This window comes from Cotesia glomerata, linkage group LG10, assembly GCF_020080835.1.
Source record: "Cotesia glomerata isolate CgM1 linkage group LG10, MPM_Cglom_v2.3, whole genome shotgun sequence".
Lineage (NCBI taxonomy): Eukaryota > Metazoa > Arthropoda > Insecta > Hymenoptera > Braconidae > Cotesia > Cotesia glomerata.
In genome coordinates, this window is record NC_058167.1 from 1,186,436 (window position 1) to 1,211,434 (window position 24,999).

Genomic DNA, 24,999 nt, shown 5'->3' on the forward strand with positions numbered 1-24,999 from the left:
GTATATTTTGATAATTTATTATTATGTTTTATGTACAGATACTGATAATTAGGCCATCATATGGCCTTTGCATAAAATCAATTCAATCTATATCTATCTAAGCATCTATTAAAAGTTATCATTCCAACTCGAAACCCTTATTTTCATAACCTCTTTCATTATTATTAGAAATATAGTCCAAATTATTATTTTCGGGAGAGCTATCCACACTTTGATATATTTCGTCTATACTTCTTTTATCATAGAGCGATTTTTGTTGTTTTATGATCATCGAAGTTCTTTTTTGTTCGAAAGCTTGAATTATTCTCAATGACATCCTGGTAGATGGAAAACGGGAATCATCTGCAAAATTAATTGATTTTATACTAATTTTATACTAATTAGTGAATCATACACTATTAGAACAAGTAGAAGCTTTTACTACCAACAATTACTACAAAAATCTCATGAGAATTATATGAAAAGTAGCAAAACCATTATAAATATATTTTTTATTTTGAAAACCTTTATTCAGCCGGGATAAAAAGCAGTTTTCTAAAAAAAAAAAATTAGGAAAACGGTTGACCCTAAAGGCCATCCCGCAACTTCTTGCTAATGCCATATCTAGGCGCTCAAAATTGCACTTATGACGTTTTTGAGCTCTTCGAACACAAAAATACAATTTATGAGTTATTTTGAACTCTCCGAGCTCAAAAAGATAGCTTTCCTATGCTTTTGAGCTCTCCGAGGGTTTGATAAGACACAATTTTTCAAATTTTCAAACTGCTATAACTTTTGAATGAATCAACCGATTTTCACGCGGTTGGCGGCAATCGATGTAGTTTTTTAAGCTTTATAAAAAATTAGAAACAATAAAAGTAATCTGTTAAAAAATATCGGAGTTATTACAAAAAAATACTTTTTTCGATTTTTTTCGACAACGATATCTCACGAACGCATCAACCGATTCTGACGCACTTGGTGGAAATCGATGCGGGTTTTCAAGGTTAAGAGCTAATCAGTTTTTTAGGTCGATTGGTTCAGCTAATTCGGAGATATTTTGAAAAAATGAAAAAAAAAACTTTTTTTTTCTCTGTTTTTGCTATTTCTTGAAATCTACTGGTCCGAATTGTTTTCAACTTACAGGAAATCTAAATTTGGCAAAACCCTTTCGAATGACACCAACCGCGATGAAATTGGTCTAGCCGTTCAAAAGTTACGGGAGGTTTACACACACACACACACACACACACACACACACACACACACACACACACACACACACACACACACACACACACGGAGAGGTCAACTACTACCTAACGCAGATGTTGTCAGGACATGGCTGTTTTCGGGCTTATCTTCACCGCTTTAGGCATGACAATTCTCCGGAGTGCCCGTCCTGCCCTGGAGTCACTGAAGATGCGGAGCACGTTTTTTTCGAGTGCTCGCGTTTTAATCCACAACGTGAGGAGCTGGAGAGGATCTTGAAGAGGAGAAATCAACCAGAGTCAGTCGTAGAAGCAATGCTGTCTTCAGAAGCTGCCTGGAATGCAACGAACACTTTTGCCACAGAAGTGCTTACAGAGCTGCGTTCCATCGAGAGAAAAAGAGCAAAAGACAGAATCTAGAAGGAAGAAATAACATCTTAGCCACCAGAAGGAAGAGCGGCAGCTAATTCCTCCCCCCGCGAAGAAATGCCTTACGGCGGTACCATGGGGGATCAGAGGATAGAAGAGAAAGGGGTTTAGGGTTTAGTGGGTAGGGGCGTTAGCGTCGAGTTTTTAGTATGACGCTGCGTTGAGTCGCCACATATCCAGGCCAAACAACTATGCCTAGAATCCGTAAAAAGGATTCCCCCCCCTAAAAGGGAAAAAAAAAAAAAAAAAAAAAAAAAACACACACACACACACACACACACACACACACACACACACACACACACACATATCGTATGAGTGCCCTACGAGTTGCAAGCGCCTTTCGCACAGTATCTGAGGAAGCAGTGTGTGTCATTTCCAGAACTCTGCCTCTTAGAGTTCTAGCTAAAGAAAGACGTAACCTCTACCATCGGAAGACGTCAACCACACTAAGTGCTGAAGAACTGAAAATACAAGAGCGACAGAAAAGCATCGTACGATGGCAATTTCAGTGGGATGCCGCAGTAAAAGGCAGGTGGACGTACCGTCTCATACCATGGATTGACGTTTGGCTGAATCGTAATCACGGTGAAGTCAACTACTATCTAACGCAGATGGTATCAGAACATGGCTGCTTTCGAGAATACTTACACCGTTTCAAGCACGATAATTTTCCGGAGTGTCCGTCCTGTCCAGGAGTTAATGAAGATGCGGAGCATGTTTTCTTTGTTTGCCCACGATTTTATTCACAGCGTGATCAACTTGAAAATATCTTACACCAGAGTATCCAACCAGAGACACTAGTAGAAACAATGTTGTCGTCAAAAGCCGCATGGAACGCCGTAAGCACGTTTGCAACAGAGGTCCTTACAGACCTGCGTTCCATCGAAAGAAGAAGAGCAAATGACAGAAACTAGAAGGAAGGAAAAATAACACCTTAGTCATCAGAAGGAATAGCAGTAGCTAGATCCTCCCCTCACGAAGTAATGCCTGACGGCGGTTTCCATGAGGGATTAGAGGAAAGAAGAAAAGGGGTTTAGGGTTTAGTGGGTAGGGGCGTTAGCGTCGAGTTTTAGTATGACGCTGCGTCGAGTCGCCACATATCCAGGCCAAACAGCTATGCCTAGAATCCGTAAAAAGGATTCCCCCCCCCCCCTAAGGAAAAAAAACAAAAAAAAAAAAAAACACACACACACACAGACGTACGGACATCATCGTAAAAATAGTCAGGAAAGCTTCTTAGGGCTTCAAAACGTCGAGATCTGTTGAAACCTCGATTTTTGCAAAACGGGGTAAAACCAAAAACTTCCCGATTTTCTGAAAATCATTGATTTTCTTAGCGGAAAGTTAAAAAACTGCTTGCAAGAAGCCTTCAATATTTACAATAAAAATTATATTTTGAGACTGCTAAGAAGCTGAAAATTTCCATGTTTCCTGAATTAAAGGGATAACAAATAATTGTATTCCATACAGAAAAATCACTGGTAGTAATTATAAAAATGTATTGACTTGTAATTAGTCAATTAATTAGTAAAGTATTCACACATAATCATTGGTAAGACTTAGGTGGTGATAGTTAATAAAAATGGAACCACAGAGGGAGCAACAACATAAATTAGGGTAGAAGTACCGGTTTTGATTATCTACACAAGGAATACGTGAATGAGCAAGATTCCTGTTGCAGAGTGTTGTGCAAAACTTTTAGTTTCCAGCGTCTCTATCAACGTATGTGCCTTGCACAAGTTCATATCACAAGAAACTATCTCAAGAATTATGTATAACTTCCTTAGCGGTTCCGGTGCCACCGACAGAAGTCTGTAGAAACTCGTCCGAAACTCAGCGTAGCGACGGAGTATAGCCGGCGTATATGGGGAATAAACTCGGAGTATTGTGTGCAGTTGTGACACATAAAGACGATAGTGGTTCATTCGTGTTTAATTGGGATCGTTGCGGAGTTTTGTTGGAGTTTCACTGGTGTTCTTATACGGTTTCCCTAGAGTTTTATCAGTATTTTTGCGGATTTTCGGTCAAGTATAGTCGGCGTCTTCACCGAGTTTATGTGGAGCTTTCCAGGAGTATTTTGAGAGTTTCATCGGAGTTTTCCTCGAGTTCTACTGGTATTCTTACGGAGTTTCTGTCAAGTTTTTTTGAAATTTTCGGAGTTATATCTATTATATATATTATATATCTATATATCTATTAGGGTGGGTCAAAAAATTGATCATTTTTTTTTTAACTTCTAAGATTGAAAAGTTGGTTCTCAGCCACCCCTAGAAAATGCTCACCAAATTTGAGCTCTTAATATTGATAGGAAACTTATGCTCATCACAGTTTTATATTTTTTGTTATCTATACTAATATTATAAAGACGAAAGATTTGATTGTTTGTTTGTTTGTTTGTTTGTTTGTTTGCATTGAATGTAAGGTTATTTATTCATTATATCCAATTCCATAAATCCTAAAAGGTTATGGGCCCAGGAATTGGCATATTTTGTTAATAAAATAAAATAAGTAAAGTAAAGAAAATAGTTTTTTTTGTGCGTTAAGTTTTTTTTTGACAAAATGGCGGAAGGTAGTTCTGTGGCGTTCAGCATAGGGAAATTGAATAATAATAACTACCAAATACGGAAATTCAAGGTCGAACAGCTTTTAAAACGTGAGGGAACATGGAAAGCGGGATCAGAAACGAGACCCACTGCTGGAGAGGACGCTATAAATGCTTGGGATGCGAGCAACGACAAGGCGTTGGGTACTATCTGTCTTCTCGTGGAAGACGCACAGATCTCACATATAAGAGACAAGACAACAGCTAAAAGTGCCTGGGACGCACTTAAAGCGTATCACGAAAAGGCCAGCGGCATCAAGAAGTTTACATTGATTGTAGAATTACTACAGTTAAAATTTCAAGATGAAGAAGACCTAGAAAAACTTGTAGCTAAGACTCAAGAACTGATAGATGATTTGACATCACTCGGGAACAGGAGCGCAGTGGAATTTGGTCCTTGGATCCTCATGCATAGCATGCCCGCGTCATATCATACCCTAATATACCATAATATCTGTCATAGCATCTAAACCGGAAGAGGAGTTGACTATGGATATAGTCAAGGCCACTTTGTTCGGGGAGTACAAGCGGCTAAAAGTGACTATGACTAAAAGAAACAGTGCCTATGTTGAATGTTTCTTTTGCCACGAATTTGGTCATATGAGACATGAGTGCCCAAAGTATTTAGATCGGAAAAGAAAATTAAAAAAAAAGAAAAGAATAAGAGCTAGGGCAGCACTGAAAAAAAAACTCGGAAAGTGGGGAAGATAGCAGCAGCAGCAGTACAGAGACTGTACTCAATTAAGCCTATGTTGTTACAAAACAACACACAAGAACGAGCTGGTTTTTAGATTCGGCAGCAAGTAGTCACATAACCAATGATATACTTTTCTTTGAAAATATAAATAGATCTTACTTGTCAAGTGTACGTGTGGCGAACGGACGCTCATGCAAAGTTTACGGAATAGGGAGTGAAAGAATAGAATGCCTCACAAGCTCTGGAAAATTAAAAGTCCTAACTGTAAACAAATTATTATACATACCAGACTTTGATTGCAACTTATTATCTATCGGTGCACTTGACAAACTCGGTTTTAAGCTTGAGATTAAAAATAATAAAATGCAAATTTACGATTCTGAAAACACTGAAGTAACTGTTGGAGACAGTTTAGGTCAAGTATACAAACTAAAAATTCCCGATGTAGCATTCACTGCTATTCCACATCATTCTGAAAATTGTATACGTAGATGGCACTCCAGATTCGGGCACAGAGAACCCAAGGTAATACAACAATTACTTACAAATAATTTAGTAAATGGTTTAAAAATTGAAAATTGTCCGATTAAACAGTTTTGTGAGCCCTGTGTAGAGGGGAAGTTAAGCAAAAAGCCATTCCCAAAGATGTCATTGACATGCACTGATCATCCGCTGGACTTTTTCCATACCGATCTCTGTGGACCTATGCCTACACAAACACCGGGAGGAAGAAGGTATATAATGACATTTATTGATGATTTTAGTCGTTACACTTACATATTATTACTGAGAGAAAAATCGCAAGCGTCTCAAGTTATCAAAGATTTTATAGAATTTTGTTTTACGCAATTCAACAGAAAACCAAAGGCCTTCAGATCTTGGCGGTGAATATGTAAATCAGGATCTGAAGAAACATTTTCAACAACACGGAATAGAGTTCCAACACACTGTTCCGTATACGCCAGAACAAAACGGAGTTGCTGAGCGTAAAAATCGATATATAATTAAAGCCGTGAGAACTATGCTCGTTGATGCAAGCCTGCCAAACAAATATTGGGAAAAAGCCGCTCTTACAGCTGTCTACGTACAAAATCGTTGGCCAATTAAACGAAAGATGCTTGCCGTGAGATGGACGGTGTGGCTTAATGTATATAGAATAAGCGAAAGGAAATTAAGTATAGACCGGTATGACCAAGATTTTGGGAAAGAGACAGCTGAGGAGTAGGGCTTGGAAGACGGGACAAGGAGGGGAGCGACAGCGGCTACTTACTCGACGGTCCGATTTTCTTTGATATAAAAAATTGATTTAACTTTGTAAATAATTCTGTTCAGTATGATTATTGATTATTATTGTTTATAAAACATTTCCTATAGTTAAAATTATTTGTTCGTTCAATAACGCCGGACAGATGGCGTCGCGTGTCCGCTTGCAGTAAAAATCGCCGAGCTAATATAAACGAAACCATGGTACGATAATTTTTGTTCTTTCAGAGAACAAAAATTGAAATTATCTGAAAGAAATTACTGATTGAATATTTTGAATAAAATTCGAAATATACAATTAATAATTTTGTTCTAAGTCCCAAAAATTATTTTGTATGGAAAATAATTTTTGGAAATTAATTTTTTTGTGAAAATAATTTATGTAAGAAATTTTATAAGTTCCGACGAGGATTTTGTATGGAAATGTATTCTGATGGAAATTTATGTAATCTGTTGAATTGAATGAATGCATCTGATATTTAAATTTCAAAGAGAAAATTAAAAACTTAGAATTTGGCGAGACGAATGGATAGAGAATGAAGGAAATTACGATTAAAATAATAAATAATTATTTTTGAATGCTAGTTCGAGGACACCGGACAGGTGTCTAAAACAACCCTTCCGGTTCGTTACAAGAGAGTTAGGGGAAAAATGATAAACGCCAAAATTTGGCTCGGCAAAAGGAAGTCTTGTGACAGAGTGTTATTTGTGGTGAATACTCTTCCAACAATAACACCTGGAGGGACATTACCTTGGTTCGCCTAGAACATTGGTAAGTACCTTTTGAACTCTTAACAAGATTTTGACTTCCCTGGATTTTTGACTTTCTGTCAAAACTCCAGTAGGTGATCATACGCCGTGTAGGTGGGGGCGAAGAGGATACTCTCCATTCGTTCTCGGGGTAGAGGTTTAGGCCCAGGGGTGACGGCTAGTCTCCTGGGGAAGCGAGGAACCAGCTTTTGACAGTTAGTTCGCGATTTTGACGCTCACGACGAGTGAGAGTGTGTGTGAGGATTTTTATTTTGTAAAGAACAGTTTTGATCGGATCTTCGTTACCGACGGAAGGTATGCGTGCGTTTACCGATTTAAGATTATAGTTTGAAATCGTTTTCTTTGTATTTTCGTTTTGATTTAGTTTTGGGGTTTAATATAACCTAAAATTGTACTACGTGTGTTTTGTTGTACTTGTAATCTTTTCATTGATTTATTTAATTGATTTTGATAAATAAATTGTTTATTTTGTCTTTATCATAACTTGTTTGACTTTTCAGATTTATTTCCTTAGATTTATTAATATATCTATTATTTACATTTAAGTGAGTTTGTTTTGGCTTTTATTTCGGTTTGTATATTGATGAGAACCCTCTTTTAACCCTGGAATTCGGCGAGCTTCAGATTTGAGCAAGGGGGACGTTGAAATTACTAAAACTACAGTTGTTTTGCTTGTTACCGTTTTCTGTCGGTTAATTAGCTTTTGTCGCGCTGTGTTACCCAGTGTTAGGACTTTTGGTTCATTTACCGACAGTCGGAGAGGGGACCTGAGAAACGGGAGTCATATCCAAGGAAGGCTGCGGCGCGTGGATTGCCCATTTCGGAGTAGGGAACCTGAGAAACGGTAGGCAGGTCCGAGGAAGGTAGCAGGCGCACGATTTGCCCCGAATGTGGCAAAACCGGGGAAAATTACCCGTTACACCTGATAGCTCAAATGGTAGAGTAGCCGACATGTCTTCGGAAGATTCTGGGTTCGAATCCCAGTCCGAGCTATCTAATAATTTTTCCTCGCATATTCTATAAACTCACATTAAGATGATCCTCTTCACATTTCTTTCTCAATACTTTCCTACCAATATCCTGATACGTGAATATGGAACGCTTTACGTAATAATTACCGTAACTCCTATTCTTTCCCGCTTCACAGCATTATTTGTATCTGTATTTAAACGGATTAAACGGTAAAAAAAAGTTAAAATCTACTATTCTAGCAATATGAGCTAAAATTTTTATAAAAATATCTACTATTCATGGATTTAATGGATATATTTGAAAAAGTTATTAGAAAATTATCGAAATCAAAAAGCATTGGGGTTCGGTTACAAATATCATTTAAACGGTTGCAGTAATCAATTTTACATATCAGATTTTTTTATTGTAGAGCGTTAAACTTCCTACAAAAATATGGCTTATTCATTTGACAACTATTATTTTCCAATGTAGTAGAAAATTAAAAAAAAAAAATTTTTTTTTTTTTAATTTTTTGAAATTTGACCTCGGATATCTTTGAAATGGTTAATGAAATCGCTTACACATATTATATCTTTTTTGTGGTTCATTCAATTTTCTACAAAAAAATGTATGAAGATTTGATTAAAAAATTTATCAATAGTGAGATATGATCTTTTTTAAAAGAGACTAACAAAAAATATAAAACTGTGATGAGCATAAGCTTCCTATCAATAATAAGAGCTCAAATTTGGTAAGCATTTTCTAGAGGTACCTGGGAACCAACTTTTCAATCTTAGAAGTTAAAAAAAAATAATCGTTTTTTATGACCAACCCTAATATCTATCTATATATATAAAAATAAATTGCTGTGCATTAGTCGCGTTAAAACTCAAAAACGGCTAGACCGATTTTCAAAATTTTTTTTTGTTTTGTTCGTTATAGTTCAGGAATGGTTAAGAAAAATAAAAATTTTTAAAAAACCCGAAAGTTCAGCTAAAAAAATTAAAAAAAAATTAGGAAAACGGTTGACCCTGAAGGCCATCCCTGCAACTTCCCGCCAATTCTATACTTAAACGCTTGAAATTGCACTTATGACGTTTTAGAGCTCTTCGAGCTCAAAAATACAATTTGTGTATTATTTTAAGCTCTCCGAGCTCAAAAAATAGTTTTTGTATGCTTTTGAGCTCTTCGAGCTCAAAAGTTTGATGGAAATTTGATAAAACACTATCTTTTGAATTTTCAAATCGCAATTACTTTTGAATGAATGAACCGATTCTCACGCGATTGATGACAATCAACGCAGTTTTTTGAGCTTCATAAAAGTTTTTAAAGTTTTAATTGATAAAGCGGAAAACCGGAGTAATTCCGAAAAAACTCTTTTTTCGGTTTTGTTTCGTCAACGATAACTCACGAACGAATCAACCGATTTTGATTGGACTGGCGGCAATCGACATGGTTTTTTGATGTTAAGAGCTGATTAGTTTTTAGAATTGATCGGGAAAGCCGTTTCAAAGTTATTTCAAAAAAACCATTTTTGAAAACAATTATTTTTGTAGTTTTTTTGCGATTTCTCAAAATCTACTAGTCGGAATCGTTCCAAAGTAAATAAAAAATCTAAGTTTGGTCAAGCCCTTTCGAATGGCACAAACCACGATCGAATCGGTAAAGCCGTTCGAAAGTTATAAGAGGTTTACATACACACACACACTCACACACACACACACACACACACACACACACACACACACACACACACACACACACACACACACACACACACACACACACACACACACACAAACACACACACGCACAAACACACACACGCACACACACTTTTCTTTCTCTATCACACTATTTCTTTTAGAAGAAATGCTGTCATCCGAAGCTGCCTGGAACGCCACAAGCACGTTTACCACCGAAGTGCTTACAGAGCTGCGTTCCATTGAAAGAAAAAGGGCAAATGACAGAAACTAGAAGGAAGGAAAAATAACACCTTAGCCACCAGAAGGAATAGCAGTAGCTAGATCCTCCCCTCACGAAGTAATGCCTGACGGCGGTTTCCATGAGGGATTAGAGGAAAGAAGAAAAGGGGTTTAGGGTTTAGTGGGTAGGGGCGTTAGCGTCGAGTTTTAGTATGACGCTGCGTCGAGTCGCCACATATCCAGGCCGAACAGCTATGCCTGGAATCCGTAAGAAGGATTCCCCTAAGATAAACACACACACACACACATACACACACACACACACCCTTGTGTCAGGCTTGCTGGGTCCCGCATCGAGCGCCTCCTCAGGTAGTGGATAAGGAAAAGCCCGGCATATCTGCACGCCAGATGCGTCGGGTACCGAGGAAATAGAATACTCGGGTCGGACCAAAACCTAGCAAAAGATGATATGAAAATGACAGATCAATTTCAAACATCGTCTACGGTGCAGAGGGGGGATACCTCAGTGCCGGCGAGGGAAGGCGTGCAAAGGAGCCTAAACTCGTCGTTTTGCTGTCTAGCAATGCTAGCAAGGTTACAGGGAGTACAAAATCAGCCAAGATGACAGAGAACGGACAGCTGAGCAACATTCCTCCAAAAAGTGGAGGACCTTTTGCTCCTGTCACTAATCAAACCTACCGAGGAAGAATCAACTCTGTACCGACCGTTACAGTCACCAATGGAGAGGCTCGGCAGCAAGATCGAAGGGTTAGCCGACTTCATAAAAGACAAGAAGAATCTCCATCATGGGATCAGAAAATTGGTCACGTCTTTTAGTACAGCATATAGGCTGGCCAACAAATCACAAACGACGTCGGCGTCAACGACTCAAACATCTCCGAGTCTGAGCAAAAAATCACAGCCACCTCTGGTCACTCCTAAGAAATTATCACAGCAAGGAGAGGGCAACAACAAGAAGAGGCCGCTGTCCACGCCCAGTCCTTCCGCAGAAATTGACAAGCCAGCACAGAAAAAGACAGCCCGGAATGATACCTGGACCAAAGTGACTCGGCAAATCAAGAAAAAGAAAGAACAGGAGCCAGCGGCTCAATCTACTACAGCCCAAAACCAGCCAAACAACGGTGGCTCCAAGAAACCGAGGAGAATGAAGACAAGAACTAAAGCTGTGCTTGTCCAACCAGCTGAAGGACGAACATACGCCCATCTTTTCAAGGTAATCAAGGCCAAGGTAAGCCCTGTCGAAACGAGCGCAGACATAAAGTCAATTGAAAAGACGAAACACGGAGGCGTTCTCCTTGAAATGGCTCGAAAGACCAAAGACAGCAAGACTTTCACCAATGCAGTAAAGGCAGCCACTGCAAACATCGGACAGTCAAGACGCTAACACCAACAACAACGATCGAGATCCTCGACTTGGATGAAATCTCTACCGAGAGCGAAGTCCGTGAAGCACTTAAACGTGAATTCACTGACAGCCTGGAGGTCAAACGAGTAAATTTGACAAAACTCACACCACGAGGCAATCGGGCAGCCTTCTGCGGAGGGGACAAAGCCAGTGCGATTAAGGCCCTTGACAAGGCCCGTATAATGATCGTTTGGGTGAACTGTCGTATACGCCCAGTTGCGAAAGTAACACGCCGTTTTAAATGTCTTGGTTTTGGACACCAAACACGTCAGTGTGCGGGACCAGACAGAAGCAGGTGCTGCTACAAATGTGGCGGAGAGAACCACAAGGCCGTAAACTGCACGGAGAAGCCAAAATGCTTCCTTTGTGCTCCGGACAAAAATGCCCAGGATGTTCTATGCTATATTTCTGGCACTGAAGCTTGCAAGGCATTCCGCACAGCACTCGTAGAAGCCACCAGAGGGCAGAAATGACACGCATACTACAAGGCAACCTGAATAGGTGCGCCTTGGCGCAAATTCTGCTGCGTGAGCGTGTCTTTGAAGATAAAATCGACTTCTGCTTTATCTGCGAGCAATATCTAAACATCGAAGGTAAAACATGGTTCGCAGACGAAACCGGCATTGCAGCAATTTGGATTGTGAACACAAAGAACGTTACCGTCAACAACAGCGGAAGTGGAACAGGTTTTGTCTGGATTCAAACCCCCACAACTTACTTCATGAGCGTCTATCTCTCACCTAACGGAGGGATTAGTGTGTTCCAACAGAAACTGGCAAATATAGAAAATGCGGTCACTAAATTCGACGGCAAAGTCATCGTAGCCGGAGACTTTAACGCTAAATCGGCTGAGTTGGACGCTGCTTTCTCCGACACCAGAGGTAACAAGGTCGTTGACGTCGCGGCTAGACTCGACCTTATAGTGCTGAACACCGGGAGCATCACGACCTTTAGAAGACCAGGGTACCAAAAATCCATCCTCGACATCTCGTTGGCGACTCCAAGGACTGCCAACACGATCGAAGACTGGACTGTATCCGAAGAATACAGTGGCAGTGATCACCAGTTCACGACGTTCAACGTTGGATTGGCATCTGCTTCGGTTTCACAACGCGATCTTTCTAAGCGGAAGTGGAATGCCAAGAGGCTCGATCCAGAGACATTGCGAGCTTCACTTGCACAAAGCTGTCTATCAGAAGTCTATCAGAAGTCGTTCAGAAGTCTATCCTTTAGAAGAACCCAACTCCGGATACCTGCAGCGAGACGGAAAAGGTAGTGCTAAAAACGATGAAGGAAATTGCTGCTGCATGTGACGCCTCTATGCCGCGGCTGAAAAATCAGAGTTTCCCCAGGCCGGCGTTCTGGTGGTCAACAGACATAGCAGAACTCCGGAAAAAATGCCACAGACTATGTCGCCTAGCAACGAGAGCTGCGAAACGCTCCCCTGATCAAGATCTACATTTGAGCGAGTATAAGCAGGCCCAAAAAAATCTAAAACGGGCAATCAAAACAAGCAAAGCAAAATTGTGGCAAGAGATCTGTAACGACCTTGATAAAGATATCTGGGGTAAAGCCTACCAAATTGTCACCAAACGACGTGGAAAGGCTCGACCAGAGGCGCCGAAGTCTCCAGCCTTAATGGACAGCATTGTAGCGGAGCTTTTCCCCAAACACCCACTGCGGGAGAAGAAACACTACACTAAAAACAGCGAAGTAACACCCTTTACAACTAAGGAACTACAAGACGTGGCCAAGTCACTTAAAACAGGAAAGGCACCCGGCCCTGATGGTATCCCAGCATCGTTGATCAAGACTGTAGCCCTGGAATACCCAGACATACTCCTGAACACCTACAATGCATGTTTGGCAACTGGCACGTTTCCCGTAGTCTGGAAGCGGCAGAGATTGGTTCTGCTAGATAAAGGCAAAGGTGGCCCTGTAACACCCTCGTCGTTCAGACCATTTTGCATGCTGGACATTGCTGGGAAATTGCTCGAAAAGCTTATATAGGGAAGACTACGAAACGACATCGATCGTGCTCAAAGCCTCAAAGCTCGTAAAGTATGCATTCTTCTCACGCTAGATGTCAAAAACGTATTTTACAGCGCGAATTGGGGAGATATCTGTTTTGCCGTCAAGGCAAAAGAGAGTTAGTCACCCTGACTCTCATTACTATACTAAAATCTTAACTATACTCGAGACTCAACAAGAGTCGTTTCTATGACTGTTCTCCACATACATGTCCAATAACACGTTTTGTAATGGCTGCTGCACCTGCGCACCATGAGCTAGCAGAAAGAAGCCCGGCCGGCACGAGGCACGAGGCGCGAGACGCCATGTGCTAAGTTCAGTTGTGTTTGGGACCTGTAACCGACACAATATACCCGTTAGCCTCGCTAACACTTAATTTCATTATTCTGTGTTTTTCATTGTGAACAATTACATAGTAATACATCCATTTTGATATTAAAGTAACTCATCTAGTTAATTAACTTCGTGTTCTTTATCGTGAAAATAATATAAATTTATCGTAATTAAACTTAAACACTTTTGATAATTGTGACGTAGTACTTTGGTGTACCGTCGCGGCCATTGTTTTAACTTACACGCCGTGTAATAAGACGTATAATTTCATCACTTTTAAATATTAGTTTAACTTCAGAATCTTCAGTAATGAGTAATAATTAATTAGATTTCGAATAAATTTAGCTTCATATTATGCAATTTAACTTATATTAAAAATATTGAACTCAGTGCTTCTCACGTAATAATCATCAAATATTGCGATTTATTTAAATTCTCGCGAATAATGCATAATTAATCAAAATAAATTAAAAACAATTATAATCACGAAATAATTCAAATTGACTAATTAAAGTCTAATTCATCTCAAATTAACTAACTACTTTACATTCTCAGATCAGAAATACTTTTGATCCTCTTGGATCAACTTACTCGATCTTTCAGATCAAACACACATTTGATCCTCTCGGATCAAATTTCTCAGATCTTCTCGGATCATCATTAACAGGTCGACGGTTAACCTAAATAACCTATCGGCGGCTGAGATCATCTCTCACCCCTATTGTATCTTCAATACAATTATTTCACTTATATACACACACATATTCATATCATACACGACTGTATCTATCTTCGAGGAGTTTTTCTCTAGTCATTACTAGAGTTTTCTCCCATGGGGGAATAAATTATTTATAATTATTCGCCCCAACACCGAGTGTTTTATTTTAGATTTAGAATTCCTGATTCTGATTCCTGAATACTTAAGAAGAAAAAATAATTACGGAAATTCTCCTTCTTGGAGAGTTTACGACAAAACAATATCCTAGACGCTCTGGAACACAAATTTGACGCAAAGCCAGAGAATTTGTCACTAATCGACAACTACCTTGAAGAAAGTAAGCTAATAGCGGAAACTACAGAAGGACCACAAGAATACGCCATAACGGCTGGCGTGCTGCAAGGCTCAATAATGGGGCCCGATATATGGAACGCCGACTATGACGAGCTTCTTAAGATTCTGTTACCAAAGCGAGTAGAGCTAACGGGCTTTGCAGACGACGTCGCGGCGACGATAATAGTAGACAGCGTAGAGGAGGCCGAACTACCAGTTCGGGAAACCATTAATGCTGTCGAGACCTGGCTCAATAAGCACCACCTGAAACTCGCCAAGCACAGAACCGAGATGGTCGTTCTGACTCGTCAAAAATAGTTCCCAAAACCATTCGCTGTGTACATGGGAGGAACAACACTAACGTCAACAAGGGCCCTGCGCTATCTGGGGGTAATGATAGACGAGAAACTATCTTTTCGCGAACACCTCGATAATGCATGCCAGAAAGCCAGCAAGACGGTGTCTAGCCTAGCAAGAATCATGACCAACACTATGGGACCAAAAACCAAAAAGAGAAGAGTTCTTCTAAAAGTAGTCCACTCGGTACTGCTTTATGGAGCAGAAATATGGGCAGACATATTGAAACAGAAGACCTACCGACGAAAAATAACGGCAGTGCAGCGGCGAGTCGCTCTCAGGGTCGCCTGCGCCTATCGAACGGTTTCTGAGGCGGCTATATTGATCATTGCGGGAGCCGCACCCATCGACCTACTCGCGTTTGAGAGAGCGAAACTCTATGACGCTAAAAACAGTGACGAAAACATGAAGGACGCAAGAACGAGGATAAAGGCGGAAACGCAACAAGAGTGGCAGAACCGATGGACATCAGAATAGACGGGCAGATCGACGGCACGCCTGATCCCAAACATCAACGTCTGGCTTTGTCGGGAATACGGAGAAACGGCCTTTTTCTTGACCCAGCTATTGACGGGTCATAAGCAGTCCAATGCCTATCTTTTCAAGATGGGTTCGCACAGCATACCAACGTGCAAATACTGCCCAGACAAAATTGACAACGCCGAGCACACGTTTTTCGAGTGTGATCGGTCGAAGGACGACAGAATCAGCACCGAAGAAACAATAGGCACAACGCTCTCCCTTGAGAGCTTAGTAACCTGCATGATCACAAAAGAAAAAAACTGGTCAGCTGTCGCAGCCTACGCGCAGCGCCTTTTAAACGAAAAAATCGCAGGAAGGGATTAAAAACCAGTAGTAACAAGAAGTAGGAGTCGTGAGACACAACATGGACTGGATCGACGTAATGCTTACGCGGTCCCGATCCAGTCTTTCCTGTAACATCTATGGGGGAAGAAGAGAGGAGGATGTTCAGTCGGTATTGTTGCAAAATAATATTGACTTCTGAGTCCGACATACCCTGGCACTAACACCTAGTCCTGGTACCAACACCAAGTCCTGGCATACGTAAATGTATTTTACCTCCTATATAAAAAAAAAAAAAAAAATGAGTGAGCCTCACAGACATAAGGTCATGATAGAAGTGCAACTTTTTTAAGCCGCTTTAAATAAATAAACAGGTCAATATATATAAATATATATTATAGCATTTCATTTATTCTCAAACAAAATAAATTTATTGGATTAATTATTCGGTTTTTAAGAATTAAAACAATTACACATTTTTTAATTAAAATTTAAATGAATTTATTTCTAAGAATATTATGTTTACAACAAATGTAAGTTTTATTTTTCCTTTTTATTTTTTAGAATTATCATCTTATTTATTCTTTATTATTACTTGAATTATCAACAAATGTTATCAGCGGCTTGTGATAGCTAAAATATGAAATAAATATTTTCGTCTGTATTCTATTTAAGTATCTCGAAAAAACCGCATCTATTGTTGTCCCATGTTTTGTCCTTGGTTCATTTGGATTATTATTTATCGCTAAATCAAATTTGGTCTCTAAAAAATCAACCATAACGGCCGATGACTCCGATGAAAAATTTACGTTAAAATCTCCATTAAGGATTATAGGTTTTTTTTTTAAGTCTTGATTAAGTTCTTCCGCAACAGCAGCCGAAAATGGTAGTAGTGCACGATGAATAAATTTTATTATGTCTGTGATATACTTATTCGGTGATATATAAATTGATACTAGTAAAATTGACTGGCCATTTTCCGTTGTACATTCAGCGGCACAGATTTCTCCTACAGCACTGAGTTGTACTCCAAGTGCCTGTATATTATGTACTGAAATGTCCATTGATGGTGTTACAATGTGTGTTGTATCGTTATCATTTTGATAAATAGCTCCACCTCCAGATCTTATATTAGGGCGTTTATATTTAACTACACAATTAAAATTAGGAATGGAAATGTCTCCATCATTATGAGTCCACGTTTCAGACAAAAGTAGAATATTTGAATTAGCAGCTACTTTGTCGATAATGTCATTGTTATGGGCTTGTAAACTTTGAATATTCAAACTATAAATTGACAAACCAGGCTTTTTAGTGATAAATTCAAGTAATTGTGATTCTAATGTCACTAATGGGTTTAATGACAGTCTTTGAAGCTCAAGTTTTAACGGACGAAGTGCAGCTGGCTCTGTTCGCCCATGATTAAAAGTAGCCGTATTATTTTTTGTAACGATATATAATTTTTCAATCGTGGTAACTCTCGATAAAGCAACCTACAATAATTATCATTTACTTACCAGGATTAAGAAAATATAATGATGAAATTATTAACACGAATGTATAAACAGGAATTGAGAAATTTATATTTGAGTCAACACGTGTAAATATATATACACCCCACTATACCCCAAAACTATTTACACAAAATAATTAAAAAATATAATGAAAAATAATTTTCCAGGAATAAATTTTAATATATATATTAAATAAGTGTATTTTTCAAGTATTTATAAGTATTAACATATTAATTTATGCATATATCTGTACTAAAACGTTTTAAATAAGAACGGTTTGCGACAGCTGATATACGCATATACATATAGCTGATATACGCATATACATATAATATATACACACACATTATATATATATATATATATATAATGTGTGTGGAATTACGACGCACGCGCACTGCACTCGTCCACTCTACTTGACTCTCCTTAATTCTCCCCACTCTTTAAAATATATAAGGCTTGCTCGGCTTGCTATACAAGCGATTCCCCCACTCGCCTAGTCTAAACTTTCACTCAATGCTTCTCCTCTAGCGCTACTTCCCCTTTTCCGCCTCAAATCGTTCAATTTTACCCTCCGTAAAGAAGTTTCACTTCAAAAAAAAAATAAAACACACACACACACACACACACACACACACTCGGGGCAGAAGAAATACTGCTACCGGGCGCGTCTCCCTGAGCAGATGGGAGAACGCTCGCTGTCCTTGGATGACACGGAGTCTCTTAGTTGACAAGGTACAGAGGGTAGGAGCTAAATAAAATACGCTCCCGTGGACAAAACTCCCTTTAATGGGTTGGTCACACTAACTGACCTAGCAAGAAGAAGATCGTTCTCTGTTGTAACACACTGGGAGTGTCCGGAACCTGTGTCGTAGTTTCCGACAACGCAGGCCACGGCTGATGTGAGCTTGCTCTGCCGAGGTGTAAGTTGCAGCAGTGGATCAGGAGCCAGTCACTTCGGGCCTTGATCAGGAAGTATGCAGTGAGTGTTAGAGATCGGAATCTTCACCGGGACTGGCTAAGTGTCGACTAGGCCTCAGGGAACTGGGGTAGGAGTACTATCTCCGAGGGTACACCCGTTCCTAGTTATGACAACCCGCTCCACTCCGTACGATGCGCTGGTAAATCAAAAAAGTATGAGTAATTTACAGGAAACAAACAAGAGTGGAAACGGGCTACATGCCTAACAAGCAGCGATTGACGCAAGCGCTGAAATGGAGCGTTCGCAAGCACTCAAACGCCTTGAAAAGCTCATCAGTGAGTTGAATGATTTCGTCCAACCAAAGGTCAACATTCACAAAGAGATAAAGGCCAAGACGACTGGTGTAGCTAACGCCCTTCAAAGGTTTGAGAAGCTGGACGAGGAGTGGCGCTCATTATTGCAGCGCATTTCCCATGCTACACCGAAGAAGGCCTGTCAGCCTGTCGTCGTGACTGACGAAGCAATGGACACCGGAGCCGAAGGTGACGGTGAATCAGTCGCGGAAGACAAAAGTAAAGCCAGCAGCAAGTCAGGTAAGAAAAAAGATCGACCTTCTCCTGACCCAGCAATCAGCTAAGTCGTGAAGAAGAAGGATTTGAAGAAAATCTCTCCGCAAGGAGCGGCAGTACGAAGCGATGAACAGGAAAAAGCGTCGGTTTGGCAAAAAGTTCAGTCCAAGAAAGAGCTAAAGCGACAGAAGAAAGAGGTGCTCTAAAAACAGATGACAAAGGAGCCCCGATCTGAACCCAAGCGAAAGAAACCGCGGAAACGGATCAGACCGGATGCCCTCATCATCCGGCTGACAGAGAAAGCAAAGTACGCCGAGATCGTGCGCCGAATAAAACAGGACGTTCCTGATGATCAGGTCCGCAGTACGGTAGAGAAGATCCATAAGACCAATGCTGGAGATATGCTGATAACTCTTTCGAGGAAGAACACCGACAAAGGCCAAACATTGAGAAAGACCATTGCAGACATACTGAAAGAAGACGCAAGAGTAACCTGCAAAGGACTACAGGAGGTAAATTGAGATCCGAGACGTCGATGATGACACAAAGAAGGACGACATCCAGCGCGCCCTACAAAAGGAAGCTGGAGATGGCTGTGAAATACCACTAGAGGCAATCACGATCCGTAAGGCCTATAGAGGTACATAAATTGCCACAGTAATTCTACCAGCAGCAACAGCACAGAAACTACTGGATGGAAGTAGCAAAATCCGGATTGGTTGGGTTAGTTGCCGAATAAGGGCAACGAAGAGACCTATTCAATGCTTTAAATGCTGGCATTTCGGATATCATGGATCCCAGTGCAGGAGCAAGGTGGACCGGTCGAAGCTTTGCATCAGGTGCGGACAAGAAGGGCACAAGATTGCTGATTGTAAAAATCCAGCCAAATGTGCATTATGTGCTGAGATTGAAAGTGCAGAGAATGTTGCCCACCATGCCGGTACTTGTAAGTGCCCGTTATTTCAGGAGGCACTCCAGAAGTTGACGAACAAGCAAACATGAGGATACTGCAGCTCAATCTCAACCATTGTGAGGCAGCACATCACCTGCTCATGCAATCCGTACGAGAACTAGAGCTTGACTTGGTACTGATAGCAGAGCCATATAAACACCTGAGTACCCAACCCTGGGAATCACCTAGCCTCTCTACAGTCGAATTCACCGAATTTCTGGATCGACTTACCGAAGACACGAAGCATTACCACCCAGTGGCAATAGCCGGGGTCTTCAACGCCTGGGCAGTAGACTGGCGCAGCAAGCATACAAACGCGCGAGGAAAGAAACTACTAGAAGCCTTTTCTACATTAGATGTAGTACTGCTCAACAGTGGTGAAACACCAACCTACACCAAAGGAGACGCAAGTTCTATTGTAGATCTCACTTTCGTCAGTAGCAGCCTCACCAGAGGTAATATCAACTGGAAGGTGATGGATATCTACACAACCAGCGACCACAACGCGATTCTCTGGGAAATATCAAACGTCCAGAGCCCGAGAAAACCTAAAAAGCAACTTAACACCATTGGTTGGAAGGTAAAAACTCTTCACCCAATTGCATTGTTAGTAGCTCTCAATAGTGACCAGATTATCGCGGGCTGCGCAGAAGAGAAGACCAAGGACCTGATGAAAAGAGTGACCCAGGCTTGTGACGCCAGTATGTCTCGTAGATGTGGCATGAACACAAGACCTTCCGTTCACTGGTGGAACGACCACATCAGCGCCCTTCGTAAAGAGTGTCATCAGAAGAGAAGAATATCTCAGCGTGGCTACCAACGACCTAACTCTGCAAAGCTGGTCGCAGAGTACAAAAAAGCCCGTCGATCCCTGAACAAAGCCATCAAAGATAGCAAAAGAAAATGCTGAAAGGAGCTCATCAACGAGGTGGACAGAGATCTGTGGGGTAGGCCGTATAAGGTGGTCATGACCCTTCTTAAAAACCAGCTAATGCCATCACCCACGTGTCCTCAACTCCTACAGAAGATCATAAACGCGTTGTTCCCCGAACAAAGCGAGTTTAACTACCTAGAAGCGCAGAATGAAATGGATGACATTCCATCTGTCACGGAGAAAGAACTGATGGAGGCTTGTAATCGTGTAGGGAACAATAAAGCGCCAGGATTGGACGGGGTCCCCAATATTGCTTTAAAAACAACTATAAAAGCAGTGCCATCATTGTTCCTGGACGTCTACGACACATGCCTCAAGAAAGGGATTTTACCTCGGAAGTGGAAGCAGCAACGACTAGTACTACTTCCAAAAGGGAAAAAAGCCACCAGAAAAACCGTCATTTTCTCGACCACTTTGTATGTTAGATACGGCAGGTAAGATATTTGAGCGTATAATCCACCAAAGAATAGAAGTAGTTGTCGATCCACTCCTGGCAGACAACCAGTATGGTTTTCAGAAAGGACGATTAATCCTGGTTGCAATCAATCTGGTTGTTGCAACGGCCAAGGAGGCAATCGAAGGGATCAGATGGAAGGGTGGAGCGAAGAATTACTGCCTGGTGGCCACTTTGGACATAAAAAATGCCTTCAACTCCGCCAACTGGGACTGCATTATGCAAGCTCTGGAAGAGAAAAACGTACCAGGATACCTACGTAGGATAGTGGCTTGCTACTTCACGGATAGAATCCTGAGATACGACACAATGAATGGTCCAAAAGAGTATGATATTACCGGAGGTTCACCCCAGGGTTCCGTTCTGGGTCCACTTCTGTGGAATGTCATGTATGAAGGCCTACTGAAACTGACTCTTCCAAGAAGTTTCAAGCTTGTTGTATATGCAGATGATGTAGCTGTCGTAATCGTTGCTAAACACCTAGATAAGATAAACCACATGTTCGGTATCACCTTTGAGAAAGTTAACCGGTGGACTCAATGAATCTACAACTGGCTAAACAGAAGACTGAGGCTGTGCTTATTATCAGCAGAAAAGTGATAGAGACCATAAAGCTGAAAGTCGGAGAACAAGAAATCACATCACAACCATATATCCGATATCTGGGAGTGATGCTTGATGCCCGACTCAACTTTAAGCAGCAAGTCAAACATGTGAGTGCAAAAGCATCAGCAGTGGTAGCTAGCTTAGCACGACTGATGCCAAACGTCGGAGGCCCAAAGCAGAGCAGAAGACTACTGCTATCATCTGTAGTCACATCAATGCTCACTTACGGAATATCTATCTGGGCGGACGCACTAGAGAAGCAAGAATCATGGAGAAAGGCTGGACCAGTCTACCGTCTGAGTGCCTTAAGAGTAGCGAGCACCTTCCGCACAATATCTATGGAAGCAGTGTGTGTCATTTCCGGATCTTTGCCTCTCAGAGTCTTAGCTGAGGAAAGACGGATCCTTTCCCAACGAAAGAAGTCAACCACACTAAGTGCTGAGGAGCTTAGAACAGAAGAACGGCAGAAAAGCATAAGTCGATGGCAACTACGGTGGGATGCCACAGTGAAGGGTAGGTGAACGCATCGTCTCATATCGAAGATCAACGTTTGGCTAAACCGGAGTCACAGTGAGGTCAACTATTATCTTACGCAGATGTTATCAGGACACGGCTGTTTCCAGGCGTATCTCCACCGCTTTAAGCATGATAATTCTTCAAAATGCCCATCCTGCCCAGGAGTCAATGAAGATACAGAGCACGTCTTTTTTGAGTGCCCACGTTTTTATCCACAGCGAGATGAGCTGGAGAATATCCTGAAGAGAAAAATCCAACCAGAGACAATAGTGGAAGCAATGCTGTCATCAGAGGCTGCCTGGAACGCCACAAACGCGTTTGTCACGGGAGTCCTCTCAGACCTGTGGTCCATAGAAAGAAGAAGAGCGAATGACGCCGATTAGAAGGTGGAAAGAATAACACCTTAGCCACCAGAAGAAAGAGCAGTAGCTACATCCTCCCCTAACGAAGTAATGCCTGACGGCGGTTTCCATGAGGGATTAGAAGAAAGAGGGAAAGGGGTTCAGGGTTTAGTGGGTAGGGGCGCTAGCGTTGAGTTTTAGTATGACACTGCGTCGAGTTGCTACATATCTAGACCAAACAGCTATGCCTAGAATCCGTAAAAAGGATTCCCCCCCCCTTAAAAAAAAAATAAATACACACACACACACACACACACACACACACACACATACAGACATACAGACACCACCGCGGGAATAGTCAGGGAAGCTTCCTAGGACCTCGAAACGTCGAGATTCGATGAAAACGAATGATTTCCTTGAAATGGCTCGAAAGACCGAAGACAGCAAGGCTTTCACCGATGCAGTAAGGTCAGCCACTGTAAATATCGGCACGGTTAAGACGCTGACACCAACAACAACGATCGAGATCCTCGACTTGGACGAAATCTCTACCTAGAGCGAAGCACTCAAACGTGAATTCACTGACAGCCTGGAGGTCAAACGGGTAAATTTGACAAAACCCACACCACGAGGAAATCGGGCAGCTCTCTGCGAAGTAGACGAGGCCAGTGCGATTAAGGCCCTTGACAAGGCACATATGATGATCGGTTGTGTGAACTGTCGTATATGCCCAGTTGCAAAAGTAACCCGCTGTTTTAAATGTGCGGGACCAAACAGAAGCAGGTGCTGCTACAAATGTGGCGGAAAGAACCACAAGGCCGTAAACTCTACGGAGAAGCCAAAATGCTTCCTTTGTGCTCCGGACATAAATGCTCAGAATGTTCTATGCTATATTTCTGGCACTGAAGCTTGCAGGGCATTCCGCACAGCACTTGCAGAAGCCAAGAGAGAGTAGAAATGACACGCATACTACAAGGCAACCTGAATATGTGCGCCTTGACGCAAAACCTGCTGCGCCAGCGTGTCTTTGAAGATTAAATCGACGTCTGCTTTATCTGCGAACAATATCTAAACATCGAAGGTAAAACATGGTTCGCAGACGAAACTGGCACTCCAGCAATTTGGATTGTGAACACAAAGAACGTTACCGTCAACAACAGCGGAAGTGGAGCAGGTTTTGTCTGGATTCAAACCCCTACAAACTACTTCATGAGCGTCTATCTTTCACCTAACGAAGGGATTAGTGTGTTCCGACAGAAACTGGCAAATATAGAAGATGCGGTCACTAAGTTTAACGGCGAACCATCGTAGCTGGAGACTTCAACGCTAAATCAGCTGAGTGGGGCGCTGCTTTCTCCGACACCAGAAGTAACGAGGTCGCTGACGTCGTGGCTAGAATCGACCTCATAGTGCTGAATACCGGGAGCACCACGACCTTTAGAAGACCAGGGTACCAAGAATCCATTCTCGACATTTCGTTGGTGACTCCAAGGACTGCCAACATGATCGAATACGACTGTATCCGAAGAAGACAGTGGCAGTGACCGCCAGTTTGTGACATTCAACGTTGGATTGTCATCTACTCCGGTTTCACAACGTGATCTTTCTAAGCGAAAGTGGAATGCCAGAAGGCTTGATCCAGAGGCATTGTGAGCTTCACTTGCACGAAGCTGGTCTATCCTTCAGAACAACCCGACTCCGGATACCTGCAGCGAGACGGAAAAGGCAGTGCTAAATATAATGAAGGAAATTGCTGCCGCATGTAACGCCTCTATGCCGCGGCTGAAAAATAGGAGTTTTCACAGGCCGGCGTACTGGTGGTCAACAGACATAGCAGAACTTCGCAAAAGATGCCATAAGCTACGTCGCCGCGCAACAAGAACCGTGAATCGCTCCCCAAGCGAGGACATGTATTCAAAAGAGTACAAGCAGGCCAAAAAGACGCTTAACCGAGCCATTAAAGCAAGAAAAGCGATATTGTGAAAACAGATCTGTAATGATCTCGACAAGGACATCTGGGGCAAAGCCTATCAAATTGTCACCAAACGACTTGGAAAGGCTTCACCAGAAGCGCCGAAGTCTCCTGCCTTAATGGACAGCATTGTAGCGGAGCTTTTCCCCAAACACCCACCGCGGGAGAAGAAACACTACGCTAAAACAGCGAAGGAACACCCTTCACAACTAAGGAACTACAAAACGCGGCCAAGTCACTCAAATAGGAAAGGCATCTGGACCTGATGGCATCTCGGCATCTCGGCAGTGATCAAGATTGTAGCCCCGGAATACCAGAAATACTCCTGAACACCTACAACGCATGCTTGGCAAGTGGCACGTTTTCCGCGGTCTGGAAGCGTT

At 41.6% G+C, this 24,999-nt stretch overlaps 1 protein-coding gene and 1 long non-coding RNA gene across 2 annotated transcripts in view; one reads left to right on the forward strand and one right to left on the reverse strand.

The window, feature by feature from the left end:
• Window positions 1–24,999, reverse strand: part of LOC123273041 (chitin synthase chs-2-like) — a 133,480-nt gene continuing 108,481 nt past the window's right edge. Inside the window, exon 11 of the mRNA XM_044740198.1 lies at window positions 1–342. Within this exon, the coding sequence (XP_044596133.1) occupies window positions 119–342 (224 nt within the window). The 3' untranslated portion in view covers window positions 1–118. The remainder of the gene's footprint in view (window positions 343–24,999) is intronic.
• Window positions 6,800–23,090, forward strand: LOC123273079. The gene is made up of 3 exons (XR_006511246.1): window positions 6,800–7,259; window positions 11,944–11,948; window positions 23,078–23,090. It is a non-coding gene; the product is annotated as an uncharacterized LOC123273079 (long non-coding RNA).